The sequence below is a fragment of the Mirounga angustirostris genome, unplaced genomic scaffold (assembly GCF_029215605.1).
Source record: "Mirounga angustirostris isolate CCGP_5_RB_7025 unplaced genomic scaffold, mMirAng1.0.hap1 SCAF_8, whole genome shotgun sequence".
Taxonomy (NCBI): domain Eukaryota; kingdom Metazoa; phylum Chordata; class Mammalia; order Carnivora; family Phocidae; genus Mirounga; species Mirounga angustirostris.
In genome coordinates, this window is record NW_026991716.1 from 93,259,920 (window position 1) to 93,278,792 (window position 18,873).

The 18,873-nt window shown below is 39.6% G+C and overlaps 1 protein-coding gene and 1 pseudogene across 1 annotated transcript in view; both read right to left on the reverse strand.

The window, feature by feature from the left end:
- Window positions 1-1,267: 1,267 nt before the first annotated feature.
- Window positions 1,268-12,836, reverse strand: LOC129045523 (proteasome subunit beta type-3-like; annotated as a pseudogene).
- A 141-nt stretch (window positions 12,837-12,977) lies between these two features.
- OSTM1 (osteoclastogenesis associated transmembrane protein 1) overlaps window positions 12,978-18,873 on the reverse strand; it is a 32,070-nt gene continuing 26,174 nt past the window's right edge. The window contains exons 5-6 of the mRNA XM_045865269.3: window positions 18,508-18,673; window positions 12,978-14,187 (exon numbers count right to left, since the gene is read on the reverse strand). Coding sequence (XP_045721225.2) covers window positions 14,132-14,187; window positions 18,508-18,673 — 222 coding nt within the window. The 3' untranslated portion in view covers window positions 12,978-14,131. The remainder of the gene's footprint in view (window positions 14,188-18,507; window positions 18,674-18,873) is intronic.

Genomic DNA, 18,873 nt, shown 5'->3' on the forward strand with positions numbered 1-18,873 from the left:
GGAGCCCCAGTACCTGGCACGCTGCCTGCCTCTCTTAGGGAACCAGAAATATCTCTTCAGTGAGTGAATGAGCGGGCACAATCCAGCACCAGGCCTTTAGGATAAACTGAACCTGGTTGGATTGTTTCTGAAGTGCTGGAAGGAGCTAGAATTTAAGAGGTAAATGTGAATCAAAGCAGAGGGAAGGGAGCCAACACCAGAGGAGTATCAAATGTACTTTGTTCTGGTTTTCCCCGGAGGGATCTTTATGAAGCCAAAAATAAGAGATAAAAGGAAAGTTCAGGCCAGGGAGATCAGGAATTTCTCAGAAACTCGGGTTGCGAACAGGGCAAAAAACAAAGCAGGAGTCCCAGACATCCTTCCTTGTTGGTGCTGGTCGGTCACGTGACATGTGGGCAGGTTCCCCAGCTTAGCCCTTTGGTGTCCACCACAAACAGAAAAATGTGACAAAACCGCTTTGGGAAAGAACACAAGGTTAGAAACACAATTTAGAAAAACAGAGCTTTAAAAAATACTTTTAAAATAAAACTTAACCACAAAAAACTGAGATATAATATGGTTTCATCATTTATCTGAAAAGTAGAATTACTCATTATTTTCACAATTCCTCAGAGTGCCATTTTATAATTTGCCTCAGGATTTGACTTTATGTTCTAGTGGCCCCAGAGGTGGCCATATGTGCTTATAAAAAGCCTCACTGGAGTGTGCCGGCTACTGCCTTCTTTCAACAGTTTCTCATGAAAACTAGATTGCACCCCAGGTCGGTGGTATCACTGAATCACTTGTGCTTCCCGGAGGCTTTTATCATCAGAATTTACCTTTTCCTTCTCTTCGCAATACCGATTTTTTTCCTTAGCCAATGCCTAGAAAATATGCTCTGGAAGAAAACTAAAAATTGTAGCATTTTTCCTTCTTAAAAAGTTGACAGTAGATTAGCAATGTACTTATTCTTCATTTCACCCCAGATGTTTTCTCACAAGTTTCCTGCACCTCTCTTACTTCCTTTTAACAGAAAATTTGTGAATAATATGAGAGAAACACAACTAACAGTGGAACGGGCCTTGTCATGGTCTTTTAAGAAGTGTTTATCTGCTGGGGCTCCTGGGTAGCACAGTGGGTTAAGCCTCTGACTCTTGGTTTCTGCTCAGGGCCATGAGATCGAGCCATGCATCTAGCTCTATGCTTCACACCGAGTCTGCTTAAGAGTCTCTCTCCTTCTCCCTCTGCCCCTTCCTGCCCCCCCCCGCCCCCCGCTAGCATTCGCTCACTCGCTCACTCTCTCTCAAATAAATAAATCTTTAAAAAAAAAAAAAGTGTCTGCTACCGCAGTTTGAAACAAACTTTTGGTTCTTATTGATAAAATACTCATGGATTTTCAAAAAATAAATGACTACACTAGTCCCAAATAAGAAATATATGTTAATCATTGAAACAGCTTCTTACTGACCATCATCTACTTCTGCACTCTGACAGATGCTCTTCCTCCCCATGGCGTGAAGGAATTCCGCAATGAAGGCTGAGACTGTCCTTAATGGAGACTGGACCTTAACTGAAAATAGGCAATTGCGTTTTATTTAAGATTTAAAAGCTAAAGGCTAGCTAGAGAGGTTAGCTAGAGAAGACACTGGGCCTGCAAGATGCCCCTGCCGTCCAGCAGATCACCGTCTTGCAAAACAGCAGAAGTGAGGGCTCCTGAGTTCTGAGAGCTGCCCTTGATCCTGTGGGGCTTTTCCCTCGAATTGCCCAAAAGAGACCATTTTTTATAAAAGTCTGAGTGATGGCTGGATTACAGAGCTGTTGTAGCTCAGAGATGGAGTCGGCTTGCTTCAAGATTCATTCTCCATCCCTCCCTGCCCTGCTCTGTGCCCAAGGAGACTGACGCCCTCAGATGAGAGGGTGGGAGGATAGAGCGATCGGGCCTTATTCTCTGCCCTTCCTGCTTCAGAGCTGTGTCTCTGTTGGTAGCTGTGAAGTTCCACACCTACAGCTCCCCTCTGGTGGCCCATCTTTCATGCTCTAGCTCTCACCAGGCTCCAATGCCAATTTTCCTCCCCTTGGCCCCTTCAGTCCTAGGTGAAATAACAGCTTCCTGCCAGTGTCAGACTCAAACTTCCTCATTCATTTTCTCGACCCTGCCTGCAGCTCTTGAGGTAGCCCCTTTGTTCCATTCTTTTCATCCAACTTGTCTGGGGTGAATTCTGTTTCCTGTGGGGAGCCTGACTGCCACTCATTTGCAAAATGAAGCTGTTAAAGAGATCTTGAGTTAGTAAAACATATTTTCTTCACAACTTCAGAATATTGCTTAGGAATATGGGTTTTGAAGTCATGCAGATCCGTTCTTATTGTGTGATTCTACGTATGCTTCACCTTTCTAAGTATCAGTTTTCTTATCCGGAAAATGGAGCTAAAAACAGTATTAAACACATCAGATTGTTGTTAGGATTAAATGACATAATGTTTTAAAATACTTAGCACAATGCTTAAAACATCAAAAACTGTCAATAAGTTGGAGCTCTTCTTTTTATTATTATTTAAATGTATTTCCATTTTCAAACTGAGAATGCATCTTTATCCCTCTATTGTTTAGTGTTTCTTATTCATGAAATGAAAACCAAACACATTATAGAACATTTTTATTATTTTACCAAATCAGACATTGGATGTTCAAGGGATTTGTACTGGTAGATTAAGGACCAAAGCAGAGAAAGAAAGGAGTTGAAAGCCTTGCCCTTGGTCACTTTTAGGAAGTAGCATTGCTCCTACCAAGTCCCCCAAAACAGATACCTACCTTTTCACTCTTTTCACACCAGGCTATCACACATTCACCCCATCCTGGGTGAGCCATATTCCAAGCAGCAGGATGGAGGGAAAGGGGAAGATAAAGGACTTTGTGAAGTAATAGTAAACACATATATTGGTCTCTGCTTCTCAGGTCCTGGCATGAAGCTCCTAGAACTCTTCTAATTTCCTAAGTGATAAGAGCATTAGGAGCATCTTTTGTTCTAATATTTGGTCTTTGACCCTCGTTTCAGACACACAGCTCCTAAATTGCTTGGAACTTCCTGGGTGTGTTTTTTGTTCTAATGAGGCAACTCTTGGTGGTCTCCTGAATAGCTTTCAGAATGGGAGTTGGTCACCAGAAAGATGAAGCCATAATTAGAAGCTTGGAATTTTAAATCCCACCCCCTATTCTCTGGGAAGATTTAGAAAGGGGCTAGAGATTGAGTTAATAATCGATCATACCTGCGTGATGAAGCCTTCATAAAAATCCCCAAAGTATAGGGGATTCAGAGAGTTTCTGGGTTGGTAAACACATCCACATGTGGGGAGGATGATGCACCCCAACTACACAGGGACAGAAGCTCCTGCACTCAGGATCCTCCTGGACCTCTCCCATGTATCTCTGCATGTGACTGTTCATCTGTATTCTTTATCATATTCTTAATTATATAATAAACTGATAAATATGTGTTTCCCTGAGTTAAGTCATTCTAGGAAATTATCAAGCCCAAAAAGAGGGTTGTGGGAACCCCGATTATAATCAGTCAGTCCGAAGTATAGGGGACAACATAGGACTTGTGACTGGCATCTGAAAGTGAGAGGTTGGGGGCAGTTTTGTGGAACGAAGAAGCCCTTAACCTGTGGGATCTGACACTAACTACGGCTAGAGTGAAATCAAAAGGAAGCCAGAAAGCTGTACTGTATCTCATATTGCCCCGCTCAAACTCTACTCAGGTCACAATTTCCAAACCTGAGCAATCAGTAGACTTTGACTGTTGTGATTTCCTGTCAAGAAGATTTTTGAGTAAATGTGCAAATAAGATCAGAACTGCAGTACAAGAGTATTAACCTGGTAATGTGTTAAGTGGTCAGGAAAGGGAGAGAAGGCAGTTGACGGCAGTGAGCAGATACTACAGTGCTAATGACAAGTGAGGTACACAGTGGGAATGCAAAGCAGGTGCCAGGGAGAGATCTACTCCAAAGCACTCAGTACATTGTTTCCAGGCAACACAGGGAAGGGGTTTAAAGTAGGAGTCTACCAATTTGTCTTTTCAAATAATTGTCTTTCAATTTTGTCTTTGTAGATACTTCTCTGCCACTCTATAGGATTTGGGCAAGGCTGCCAAGTTGCAGGACTCTGCCTTTTAACCCGATGAACAGAGACATGAGTGTGTGTGTTAGCGGTAGGAAGAGCCAAGCATAGAACCTTATAGGCCCAGACACTCATAGTACTTCATTCTCTTAGGCACAGTGACTGGTCCGGGAATGGGCAACGTGTGCCCCAGTCTAGGCCAATTAGAGCCCTTTTCTGAGACTTTTCAATTTGGAGCTGGAGGAGAAGGCGTGTTACGTTTTGGAAGTATGTGAATGAGGACTGCCAGCAGCCTTTTTTTTTTTTTTACTACATGGAGAGCACCTGTCTGTAGTGGGAAAGAATGAAGGCAACAAAGATAAGTGGACAAAGGGTGCATAGGGCAACTAGTTGAGTTCCCGAGTCCAGGCAAACCAGAAGTGAGATCACTTCCTGGACTTTCCAGCTATGGAATCCAATAAATCTCCTCTTATGTGTAAGCTAGTTTGAGTTGGGTTTCTGCCACTTGTAATCAAAACAAGTCTGAACTAAAAAAGAAAAAAATATGCTCTTCCTATTAGAAATAGACTTAATAAACACTTATGAGTCCACAGCAAATTCAATGAAATGAATGCTTAAGCACATTGGCATCTAAGAAATATTTATTAGCAAACTAGACAAATCTAAGGTGTTAGGAGAGTGTCCACGAAAACAGTTTTGCTCATTTTTGTTTTCCTTTTGACACTGGTAGTTTCTGCTTTTGAAATTTAAGAGGAAGAAAAACAGATGCATCAGTCAAGAGAGAGGCAGTAAAAGGAGGCATGGGAACAGAGTGATGGAAAAAGGGAATGCGGAGAGATGGCACGCTGTAGTCCTGGCTGTAGTCTGGGAGTCAGGGGACATGGGTCACAGCCCTGGCTTTGCCACACGGCTCCATCTACCTGGGTAAACCACTTCAACTAGTTGTCATTGCTACACCTGAAAAATAAGGAAGCCTGGAATAAAGGGTGATGAAGGCCCCCCTTGGTTCTAACAGTCTACCATTCTAGGATAGCCCCTAGTCCTGCCAGAAAAATGAAGGAAGCAGACTAGGGTGCTTCATTATTGGATTCACAGCTGTCAAGAGAGTGACCTCAGGTTTTCCAAGAGGTCCAGCTTGGATGTCAGCTGTTCTGACATGCCCACAACAGCCTCAGATCGCCCCAGGGGTGATTGAGGGTCCGGCTTTCCTCTGGAGGGGTCAAAAGTATTGGGCTCAGCGTGGAAGTAGATCCAAGGCAGGGCTCCCTGTTTATAATTCATTAAACAATTCATCTAATTCCTTAGGCAGAGAGGGCAGAACCAACCTAATCTCCCTCTTCTCTCCCCACCCTCTTCCTACCCACTAAGGAATCCTGACCCACACTAAATCCTACCCAGCGGAGCATGCCTGGAATCCATCCAACCTAGCAAGTGCAGCCGGCTTGGCAGAGACCTGAGCAAACCAGTTTCACACAGAAAAATTCAATAGCCTGCTATTGTCACAGCCAGGGAAGCAGGGGAGGAACAGTCCCATGTAGCACAGTGGTTTGAGGGGAGGAGAAGTGAGAATGGGAAGAATAGGTAAATAAACAAACAGGGAAAGGAAGCGTTATAGGTGTTCCTGCCCAAAAATTGGGGCTGAAGGGTACTCTGTGAGAAGAAAGTTTTCGTCTAGCTCTTTTAAACTGTTTTCCCCATCTCCACCAAAATGGTTAGCAAGAAGTTTCTCAGTTCTTGGAGTTCTGAAAAGACTTGGTACATTGTAGATGCTTAATAAATATTTACCGAGTGTAAAAAAAAAAAATCAATGAATGGATGGACAAATCTGTTGGTCACCATGTTCACTCTCTGGAATATGCTCCACAGAGGAGAAGACATGATTAGGATAGGGGACCCTTGCAGGCTCAGCTGAGGCTGATAGTCCCCACTGTGGATATCCAGGCAGAGTCATGACGGGTCACATCACACAGAGGGTGTTTCCTTCAGTCAATGAGCAACTGTTAAATAACATGCCCCTTTGGGCCCGGGACCATGTAGATGCTAGTCCTGGACTTCTAACTGAAGGGACAGTGTTAGCCCATATAGGACAATGATATGAACCATGTAAATTGATAGCCTTATAGAGAGAGAACTGTAATTGCAATTAAACTTCGAAGAAAAGAGAGATGAGTGGGGGCTGGAACAGTCTAGAAAAGCTCCACTGAAGTGGGATTTGACCTTGATGCAGAGAACAGGTGAATGTTCGTTCACTTGGGAGGAACTTGGGTTAACATTCTGAACTCTGATCCGACCTGAGTCATCACAGAGCTGTTTTCCAGATGCATGGCCAAGCCCCCTTCCAATTTGCCTTCCACAGTCATGGCAGGCGAGATTTCCATCACCATTAGAGCAGAGGGGGCCTCACAAAGAGCAGTGCGACTTGAGTGCTGATTGGGCCAACAGGTTTGATTCTGAAGGTTGTTATTGCTGCCAGGCTGTAACCTAGACATAAATTTGTTGCTTCAAATATTCCACCAGGAGAATTGGCTGCGGAGCACTAACCCTAAGTGACACCATCTTGATTACAAAGGAAGGAACGGCAACACCACATCGTTTAACTGCTGAACTTCACAATGAAACACAAAGCGGCATTAAAGTTCTCTGCCTGTAATGCCACGGTTTAAGCAGTTAATCTTATTTCAGCTGAATGGCATGTTCATTACAGCAAATAAGTAGGTAATATGTGGGATTACTGAAGGGAAAGATAAATTAAGCCAGTTATGGGCATCATGTTGATTTTTTTTTTAACGGTCTGGTTTAACTTGGTATTTTTCAACAGTCAGATCTAATATATACTCATCTAGCAGAGATTAAGTAAATGGGACTCTTGCCCAGAAAAGGTATTATATACAATTTAAGACGCTAGTTTTAAGGGCAGCAATCCATGATACTCAGCACTGCCTCCAGTCTGGAATCTTCAGGACTTAAACTGGAGGGTTCCTGCACGGTAAAATGGCACTTCTCTCTGTCCATTAAACATGTTCTCACCATTTATGCTTCTCATGGGCAGCTGAAGGACTTTTCTTCAAGGTCTCAAATATCCTTCTGGGTAGAACTGCTACAAAGGTACCTTCCAACATAATGTATAGTGCAGGAATGTATTTCATCTCATTTACACATGTTTTCCTCAAGCAAGTTTTACTCTTCCTCCAAACACTATTCACTGAACTAGGGGTACGAGAGGAAAGGGAGATACATAGTCCCGGAACTAGAGAAGATTACAATCGAGTCAGGAGAGGAGGGATAATAATCACCAATATAAGGAACCTAGGAAACAATGTGAGAGGGTGAATAATCAAGTGCCAGCTGCACAGTGCCGTCCATAAGGGGAAAAACGAGTACCTACTGAGCAATATGAAGTACTGGATATCGGGCATCACACTGTAGGCTCTTCGTATACTTAATTTGCACAATAATCTTGTGAGGCCAGTATTACTACCTACCATTTTCACAGCCCTCCCAAAGTGAAGGCTCAGAGAAGTAAATTGCTTGCCCAAGTAAGGGGAAAAGCAGGAGTTTAAGCGCAGGTCTGATTGATTCTAAAGCCCCTGCTTTCTCTTTTATAGCAAGCTGCTTCCTTAAGAAATACAAAGAGTCAAGAGCAGAAGAAAATCCTAAAAGATGTAATGAAAGGAATGGAATTGGATCTGAGTCAGAATGTATCTTCAGTCCTGAATGTATCTTCAGTCTTTTTAGTTCTTTACCAGTACCTGTTTGACAATCCATTCTACTTCCAGAACAGCCTAAAGAAATAATCTTTTCAGATAATGCAATGACCTTAAAACATCTTGACTCCAAAAATAATCCCCTCTTGACTTTTATGCCATTGTTCGGTTTTCATTCTATTCATTCTTTCATACATATAGATTAATGAAAAGAGAGAATATAGAGACACCCCACAGAATATTGTTGTATACAGTCATTATTATTTAACTTTATCCATATATTTTTCCCTTTAGATCAATCTTTTCTTCCAATGCCTCTGAGTTTCCACCTAGGCTTATTTTACTTCTGCCTGAAGAACTGTTTTTAGTATTTCCTTTAAAAGGTAGGCCTGCTTGTGAGAACTTTCTGTCTTTATATCCAGAGATGCCATTATTCCCTCTTTTAATTTTGAAGACCATTTTTGACTGGGCATATAACTCTAAATTATCAGTTACTTTCTTTTAGCACTCTGAAAATATTTGTCTTTCTGGCTTTCATTATTTCTCTTGAGAAACAAGCAGTAAGTTTGATTATTGCTCTTTTAAGGGTAACATATCTTTAGCTGTTTTATAAGATTTTCTCTTTGGTTTTCATCTGCTTTGAATGTGACTAGGTCTTTTGGTTTGTTTTAAATTCTGCTTAGACTTCTTAATTTGTGACAACATTTTTCACCAGTTTTGAAAATTCTCAGCTATTAATCTTTTCAAAAATTGCCTCCATCCCATTTTCTTTCTCCTTTGCTTTAGGGACACTAACTACATTTATATTAAATCTTCTTAATGCATCCTCTATACCTCTTACCCATCCCCTACCCAATCTGTAGTTCCAAAATTTTTTCTTTCCACGTTTCCTTCTGGAGATATTCTTCTTAACATATTTTGAATTAACTCTTTAACTATGTCTTATTTGCCATAAAACCCTTCCACTGAGTTAATTTCAGCTACCATATTTTTTTTATTTGGGATTTGGTTCCTTTTTATGGCTTTCATAATTGTCAATCTTGTTTTTTGTTTTACCTCTTTACCTTTTGTTTTATTTTAGAAAACAAAACTATTTTATTAAAAAAAAAAAGTAGGCTCTGAGAACAGGTTATTCCATTCAGGCCCTCAGTGTCCTGGTGATAATTCTGTCCTTCTCAATGATGTGGACAATGACTCCCATGCCTGACAGTGCATCCTAATCCACAGCATTCAGCATGGTTTGCGGTATGGTTTCAAACGGGTGTTCTGGATCCATGTCAGGCCCCGAGAAGGACTTGCACACCCCATACATTTATTTGGAGCAGGCACCAAATAAGGTCTAGAGAGCAAATGAGGGGCTTAAGGGTCTTCAGGTCCAACCCAGTGATGACTGGCTCTGTGTAGTAGAGGACAAACCATTTCTCATACAAGAGGTTGGCCACCATGCTCATTAGGGTATAAGGCTTGATCTGCCGACCTTCTTTCAGCTCATACAGGTTCAGCTGGAACTTGTGCTGGGCAACAGTCTGGACATCGGTGGTGAGCCCAGCCAGGCCTATGTACAGCCAATCACCCATGGGAAAGATCTTCTGGAAGTCTGTGGTCACCACCTTGGACTGGCTCCCAAAGCGCCTGTTGGCAGCAATGGTCACACAGTTCTTCCCATTCATGGCCATGATGACACCTCCATTATAGGACATAGTAGACATGATTGCAGTGTACTGGGACCTCCAATCGCCACAATTCCAGTCAACTTGCTAAGGCCTTCACTGCCTATTTTACCTCTTTGAATGTATTCAACAAACTACTGAGCAATTTGCTGTCAAGTAAAAATTTAAGAGTTGACAACACAGAAGCAGTCAGTGAGTTCTAGTCCCACTTAGGATATAGAAAGACATAAGCACTGCTCCTATAAACTGTTTTGCTTTGTTCAGAGTACAGGAGGAAGAGTAGCAGCCAAAAAAGTAAGAGGAAAAAAACCTGAAATGTTAACAAAAGCTTAAAGACCAAGTGTGGGCTAATATGACAATTTAGAATCTCTGGGGGCCATGGATACAAGGCGTCTGCCCCATTTGCCAGCACTTTTCCATAGGCCTCCCTGGGTGAAAGAAAGACTGCGGGCAAATCAGGAGAATTGAAAGAGCCTCCTTTTGGTGAGATGAGCAGATGACAACCAGCTACCACTGGGAGAGAGGCATGAAACCCATGTCCACCTTCCATACAAAGAAAAAGCCATCTGCCACTAGAGGAGGGCTACAAAACATTCCTGTCCCCTAGTCCCAAGAAAAGGTTGACTGTGGTAGAGGAGGAGTTGAAGCAAAAGCCATCAGATGCTGCAGGAAGGCAGGAAACACACCTGTCCCCAGGATCCTTCACTGATACAAAGCAGAGGTCTGCTACCAGTGAGAGAGGGACAGAAAACTCACTCCCATTTAAGACCTCACCCCATTACAATGCAGAGTCTAATTGCCATGGGGAGAGGGAGGCCCACCCTAAAACTCAAGAGCCCAGAACTTGCATGAGACTGCCTGCCCCAACTATAAGCCTTGCACAAAGAAACCAGCAACAGAACTCTACAGCAGAGGGAGGGACAGGACCATGGAGAGAGATCCCATTTGTTGCACAGGTATGCACAGTCTGCTGAAAGCTGAAGGTGAACTAGGAACACTGAGAAAAACTCTCTGGCATTTCAGGCCACACACCAAACACAAAGTAGCAGCAGTCCACCACTGGAGGAATTTGAAACCTATAATATGCTGAAGGTAATGATATTAACAATAAAACCCAAACCCAGATGAACTACTGGTAGGAGATATTCAGTTTGCTCCATACTAATAGCCTGATAGAAAGGTTTGCCCATTTGCAGGTATGAATACTATTTTATCCCAGTTTCTACTGTTCTTTTCCATGCAATGTCTGGCATTAATCAAAAATTGTAAGACAAATTAAAAATCAAGAAGAAAATGACAATAATATTGTCAAGAGATAAAGTAGTCAACAGAACTAGATCCAGAGATGGCCCAGATACTGATACTACCCAACAGGAACTTCAAAATAACTGTGAATAAAATACTAAAGGATCTGGCGCACCTGGGTGGCTCAGTTGGTTGAGCAGCCAGCTCTTGGTTTTGGCTCAGATTATGATCTCAGGGTCCTGGGATCAAGCCCTATGTCAGGCTTCACGCTCAGTGGGGAGTCTGCTTGAGGATTCTCTCTCTCCCTCCCACTTGCACTTGTGCTCTTTCTCTCTCTCAAATAAATAAATCTTTAAAAACAAACAAAATACTGGGGTGCCTGGGTGGCTCAGTCAGTTGAGCAACTGCCTCTTGACTTCAGCTCAGGTCATGATCTCAGAGTTGTGAAACTGAGCCCCATGTTGGGCTTTGTACTCAGCAGGGAGTCTGCTTGAGATTCTTTCCCTCTCCCTCTGCCCCTCCCCTTGTTCATTCTCTCTCTCTCTCTCTCTCAAATAAATAAAATCTTAAAAAAAAAAAAAAAAAGGAATGATCTAAACTGAAATTCAAAGAGAAAGTCAGAGTAAAATATAACAGAAGAGTGCATCCAATAGCTGTGGGACAGTATCACATCACCTAACAAATCGAATTGGAATCCCAGAAGGAGATGAGAGAGAAGAGGGCAGAAGTATATTTGATAGTAGAATGGCTGAGAATTTTCCAAAATTAATAAAAGACAACAAAAAGATCCAAGAGGCTCAGAGAATCCCAAGGAGAATACAAAGAAAAATATACCTACACACATCATAATAAAACTGCTGAAAATCGGGCGCCTGGGTGGCTCAGTTGGTTAAGCGACTGCCTTCAGCTCAGGTCATGATCCTGGAGTCCTGGATCGAGTCCCGCATCGGGCTCCCTGCTCGGCAGGGAGTCTGCTTCTCCCTCTGACCCTCCTCCCTCTCATGCTCTCTGTCTCTCATTCTCTCTGTCTCAAATAAATAAATAAAATTAAAAAAAAAAACAAAACTGCTGAAAATCAAAAATTAAGAGGAAATCTCAAAGGTAGCCAAAAAACAACAAAAACATTACATGTATTAGAACAAATACAAGAATTATAGCAGACCTCTCAGAAACTCATAAGTTTTAAAAATGCATTTAAAAATCAAATATGGCTTGGGACATCTGGGTGGCTCAGTCAGTTAAGCATCCAACTCTTGATTTTTGGCTCAGGTCATGATCTCGGGGTTGTGAGATCATGCCTTGCATTGGGCTCCGTGCTGAGCATGGAGCCTGCTTAGGATTCTCTCTCTCTCCCTCCTCCTCTGCCCCTCCCCCCACTTGCTCTCTGTCTCTCTCTCTCTTTCAAAACAAAACAAAGCAAAAAACAAAAACAAATATGGCACTGCAATTTCCTTACTTTCTTTATTTCAAAGTGTCAAAAAGCTAAAGATGATCTAATGCACACACATATGCTATGTGTCTCAGAATTTAAAACTAGGCAAAGAATTTTTCAATATGACTAAAAAATGAAGTATTTATACACTTTAGTGTAACGCTTAATACTTATTTTTGAAATCTATTGCTGATGCTACTTCTAAAGGCAATGACTCAACCAGAAAAATAGTCAAGGTTGTTTTTTCTCTTTTAAAGGGCTTATTAGCAATCATATCCAAAAGCAATGGTTTTTAGAAATATGTAACATTGAAAGGTGATCAAAGAGTCACTACTTATTCAAATACGCCACTTTGTAACTCTGCACATATAAACTGGTTTTATCTGCATTAGTGAAAGATTGCTTTCAATGGCCCTCAACTCTATGCTTCAAATCAAGACAGTGCTATTAGTATGAGCAGCATGAAGAGTGACCGTGGAATAAACCCCAGCACATTTTAAAGGGATCACAGCAGACTAGAAAAACTGTAACAGTTTGCGGATACGTTACATATCCAAAGATGAGCCTTCTTGCTCACTCTGCATATACGGTAAACATCTAAAAAAATTAAAAACACTTTCTTGTCTCATTACAGAGCATTTTATAGCATACAAAGGGATTAAAATTCTTGTACTATTTAACCTAACCCTTATTTCTCATACTCTCAACATTTAAAACAAAGCCTATTTTCACCCAGAGAGCAAGAAGGAATTAACAAATGAAATACCTAACACTAAAAACCTGAGGAAAAAAAGCTATGCCCAATTCTGAAATGCAGCTTTTTTAAAAAAAAGTTGACATAAACATTCCAAAATAGAATTTGCTTTCTGATAGTGAAATATCTGACTTCATTTCCATCGTATCACGTTTATCTGTTTAAATAATTTAGAAAAAAATAAGCATCTTAACCTAACTGCTTTCTGCATCAGACTCTCATCTTCACTCATGCCCTCAACATGAACCATTCAACAGTCTTATAGTGAGCATCCCCTCAGGTCCTTCCCTAGCTATTTTCTGGGCCTTCAGTTTTTTTTACCTCTCCTTTCTCTCCCCTCCAAAAATCTCCATATAACCCAAGAGAATCTTCATTTTAAAAAAAATCACAACTTAAATGTATTGTGATAATGCTATGTTTGATTTAAAGTAGTAATAAATTATAAATTGCCAAATAACTTAATGTAATTCACAATGCAAATCCCTGGTAGAAAAAGAATCCATCTTGCCCTGAATATAATACAGCAGTCCAGTGATTTCAAATTACTTATGAAATAAAGGCAAAAATAAGGTGCAAAATATATTTATAAAAGTTAAGTAAGAAATCAGTTACCACAAATCTTTTTACAAAGATAAATGTAATGTGCCTTCCTGCTTCTAAAAATTGCTAGGGAAGTTTATAATTAGTGGTTTCAAAAATGACTTTAAGGGACCTAGAGATTGAATCACATATTATTTGTAATGTGTGACATATTAAATATATATGTAACAGTAATACTGCAATGGCGAATTTAAATTAATCTTCGGACCGGCTACTTTTGGCAAGTGTATTTCTTTTTCCAAAGTCTTTGCCATAACTGATTAATTTTTAAATGTTAGTCTTCAAAAACTTTGCTACTTAAGTACTACATTAATAAGGAGATACCAGGAGTCTCAAACAGGAATAATATGCCTACAAAATAAAACAAAGATTGTTCTTGCATCTTTTGTTATTATAACAAACACACTTTAAAATAGATGACATTGCTAGGCCTAGAAATTAAAAATACCCAAACCCTTAAAAAAAGGATGGAAAGGAAAGAAAAATGGAAAATTCGTATTTAAAAATAAATCTGAAGTCCTTGCATTTCTTAGGGAACTTGAGTTGTCGAATCAGTTCATCCTCTTTTGGACCAAGCTGTATCTTCCACCACTCATCCATGGAATATGATGTTAATTCTCCGTTTTGTAGATTTCAGTTTGAATTTTCTTGAATGTTTGCAAAGCTGGTGCTGGACTTGAGACGTTTGGCTAGATAAATCAAAAGTATTACATTTTAACTTGAATTCTCTAAACATTATTCATTCTTTCATTCATTATTTTTATGTAAACTATAGTATTTATTAACTCTGTTTGAATCAGAATAGATTCAATCTTCTAAGAATTAAAACCTACGCCTATTTTCTTCTACCAACCTCAAAAAACATAGCTTTGCTTGAAGCCCCACATGACTTTGTTAGAAGCAGCACCAAATAAAACAGGCATAATTTATATCATCTTGAACATCATAATCTCAATTATGTAATGTAAGAGTACTTAAAAAATGGAAGTGCTATAAGGTACAATAATAAAATGATATATTTAAAAGTCTAAGTTAGAAATCCAAATCTAGATTTCTCTTAAAATAATTCTATAATGTCAAAAAACTGTCAAAAAAAGTTGAAAAAAATTTAAATGGCTTACAAAGAAAAGTGAGTTGTATTACACACACATGCACAGACACACAAATATATATGGGTGTTAAAATATGTACAATCAATTTTGATTATGATGCTAATGGAACTGAGTCATTAGGGTTAGTCAAGAAAATCATGCTATTTCACTTGGTAATGTTTGTGCTTATAGTTAAACATGAATGTTTCTCATGTTCCAGAAATGAAAAACAACTGTGGCATAGTAAAAGTATCTTACATTGGCTAACTAGGAATCTCTCTACTTTAGAGGTTTTCAACATGAGTAGAGGTTGTGATTTAGAAAGTCTGCAAAGGGACCCAGGCATCTGCTTTTCTGTTTTGATTTAAAGCTCTGCAGACAATTCTGGTATGTGCTGCTCAAGGATGAAAACCAGTCTCCGCTGGTTTTCACTCTAAGTGCAAGAGGACAACATGACTTTCTGGACCAGTGTATTGCTTCAACTAAACTAAAAGGCAACTTAACCTAAAAAACAGTCTAAGCTAGAAGTCTACTCTTAAGCTTTCTGTGGATGTGGAAGGCAAACTAAATCAAGAGAGCTTTTTTATTATTATTATGCTGTTTAAAACCATTAGAAGTAATCTAGTTTCTTACTAATTACCAAATTTATTAAACTAAACAGGTGGCAATACCAATGAGTGCATATACTTACAACTTCCTTGCTTCCTTATTCTCTGATAAATCCCTACATCCTTCAAAATTCTACCCCAGAGGATACTAAAAAAATAAAAATAAATAAAAAATACAATTCTAGGGCGCCTGGGTGGCTCAGTCGTTAAGCGTCTGCCTTCAGCTCAGGTCATGATCCCAGGGTCCTGGGATCGAGTCCCACATCGGGCTCCCTGCTCGGCAGGAAGCCTGCTTCTCCCTCTCCCACTCCCCCTGCTTGTGTTCCTGCTCGCTCTCTCTCTGTCAAATAAATAAAATCTTAAAAAAAAAAAAAAAATACAATTCTACCCAAGAGATCATCATCTAATGATGAATTCCAACATCCCTAATGCAGAGTTAGTCTTTTTTCTCTGTGGTCCAACCACACTGTATGCCTCTACTACATTTGTTGTAGTAACTGGATTATGGTCAGTGTGTTCTTTGAGGACATATATTGTGCCTTGTTCCTTGTTTTAATCCCTAATTGCTACCATAGGACTTAACGTATGGGGGCATATAAAATTGTGGCATAAAGAAAAGTAAGTAACAATGTCCATGAGGTAACAGCACAAGAACTGTTTGCTTACACCAGCATTTTCTTAAATTCATAAATCAATTCATAAACAATGCTTCCAGGAAACATTAATAGGTATTATGCAAAAGTTCTATTGTCAAGTTTTGGGAATGTAATCTTAGAGCCTTTAATTTATATTCAGGTACATTATAAAGATCATAAAAAGGAATTTCACAGGACTAGTATTTTAAGGAACACACTCTAGGAAATGCTACCATTAAATATAATGTTCTTTTATTTAACGAATATTTTTGAGCACCTACTATAGGCCTGGTACTTTCTAGATGCTGGTGATACAGTGATGAACAAGATAAACAAAATCTTTGTTCTGATAGAGCTTACAGCTGAATCAACTGTAAGAGATAAATAAGGAGAGACAAACAAATAAGGTAGAAAATAAATGAAAAAGTTAATTTAAAAAGTGATTAAGTACCATTAAAGAAAGATGATAGATATAGGAGAATTAAAAGAAGGATGTATTCTTAGGATGGGGGTCATAAAAGGTAACTTTGAGTAAGTAATCTTTGACCTAAGACCTGGATGTCAAGGAGCCAGTCAAGGAAAGTAGGGAGGGCCAGTACAAGAGCTTTGGGAAAGGGGCAGTGTGAATGAGTCTGGGTTTGAGAGGAGCAGGAAGAAGGCCAGGCTGCCTACATACAGCATCATGAACAAAGAAAGGAGAGGGTACAGTGAGTTTAGAAAGGTAGATGGGGGGCCAGGTCACACATAGCTTAGAAATAAGTTTCAATTTTATTCTAGATGCAACAGGAACACATGAGGGTTTCAAGTGGGAGAAAAGCATAGTAAGATTTGTGTTTTAAAAATTACCCTAGGGGCACCTGGATGGCTCAGTCGTTAAGTGTCTGCCTTCGGCTCAGGTCATGATCCCAGGGTCCTGGGATAGAGCCCCACACTGGGCTCCCTGATCCGCAGGAAGCCTACTTCTCCCTCTCCCACTCCCCCTGCTTGTGTTCCCTTTCTCACTGTCTCTGTCGAAATAAATAAATAAAATCTTAAAAAAAAAATTACTCTAGCCACTATATGGAGAATGGATTGTAGTGGGTCAAAAAAATGGAAGCAGGGACACCAGTTAAGGGACTCCTGCATGGGAGGATAAGAGATGGGATGGCTTAGGGAAGAGTATTATCAATGGAGATAGAGAAAAGATAATTTAAGATACATTTTTGGAAGTAGGGCTATCAGTACTCGCTGATGGAGTGAAAAGGGGTGGGGGAGAGAATATGGGAATGGGGAAATAAAAAAAGAAAATAATTAAGAAATTAAAGATAACAAGGTTTGTGGCTTGTACAAACAGACGGAGGGTAGTGATTTAGAAAACAAACATACAAAAACCCCGATCAGAAGCAGTAAATATCTTCCACAGAGTTAAATTATTTGCAAGATAAATAAGATGCTAAACTTTAAAAGTACACCAAGTCCTGAAAAACAAAGTTTCTCAATAGTGAGGTCCCTGCAGTACTTTGTTATTATTCTAGATGAGTGCTTTTAGGACTGAGTTATTACCTGTTTTACAGAATGCTAGCAATCTCTGAAAAGCTTTACTAAATACCCTCATATTAAAGACTCTCCCCTCTATTAGCTAGCTTTTCAAGGTGACAAAACATTACAAATTCAGTTCAAACTGATCTGCAAGTAACCTTTTTTTAATTAGATGTATTAGAAGTGAGGTTAAATAAACTATGAAAAAAAAGGCTAGAAAGAAATTTATAAGGGGGGTGCCTGGGTGGCTTAGCCGGTTAAGTGTCCAATTCTTGATTTTGGCTCAGGTCATGATCTCAGGGTTGTGATATGGAGCCCCATGTCAGTGCAGAGTCTGCTTGAGATTCTCTCTCCCTCTCCCTCTGACCCTCCCCCTACTCCCGTCCCAACCCCGCTAGTGCTCTCTAAAATAGGTAAAATCTTAAAAAAAAAAAAAGAAAGAAAGAAATTTATAAGGTAAAGAATCTTTATTTCATAGGTTCCTAGACTAGGAATAATATTTAAGAGGAAAAAAAAAGCCTAACTTTTTCTACAAAAGACATTCTCTATTTTAAAAATTAAAATTACTAAGGGATAAGCCCATATCTTCATTCTGATAATAAGAAACCATGACACTTAGAAGCCACTCTTCTTCAGCTAGATGGGATTTTCTAGTTCGTGCTTTTTCTGCTCTGCCCTATTTGATGGGGAATAGGTGTTCAGCACATGCTGTATGTCAAGTAATGATCTTGCAACTATGATTCCAATTTGTTCATAAATCATCTGTGTGCTCACCATAGTTTCTGCCTTTTAGATGGCTTTCTAGGTGGCTCTGCGATGGCTTTGATGGGCCTAAGAGCTGTCTACCTCTCCCTACTATGGCCATTTCAAGCCTGCAAAACCTTTATTGCTATTCTTCTGTTGCTGCCAGCCTTACTCCAAGCTTTCTCAATTAAAATATCCAGAAGATACCGTGTGTTGACTTTTGATGATAATGTATATGTTATCTATAAACTTCTTACACATCTCTTCCATTAGTAAGTGTAACTAAAATTTGAAGAAAAGAGCTGTTTTAGCTTAATACGGTTTGAGTTTTCAGAGTATACATCATTTCTAAAACAGGCCTAAGTGTTTAAAATACAGGTGTTAGCTAAATAAAGTTGTAAAAAGGAACTTACGTAGAATGAGTTTGCGTTTCTTTTGCTCCGAATGAAGAAAGCTACTAAGGTAAAAGACAACAGGTAGAAAGAGAATGAACACAGAAACAGCAATGACAGGCACTGTGTCACTGCAAGGGACCGAACAATTGAAAGTTCGACTCCAAAGTTTTCGAGTAATGTTCATCTGGAACAAAACAAATAAAATTATTTTATTTTATATTTAATTTGTCTTCAATTCATATAATTGTTTTATTAATAACATAACAGGCATCCAGAATTTAGACTAAACATACATCCCTAAAAAAATCTATTGATAGTTGAAGACAATTTCTTTTTTTTTTTTTTTTAAAGATTTTTTATTTATTTGACAGAGAGAGATACAGC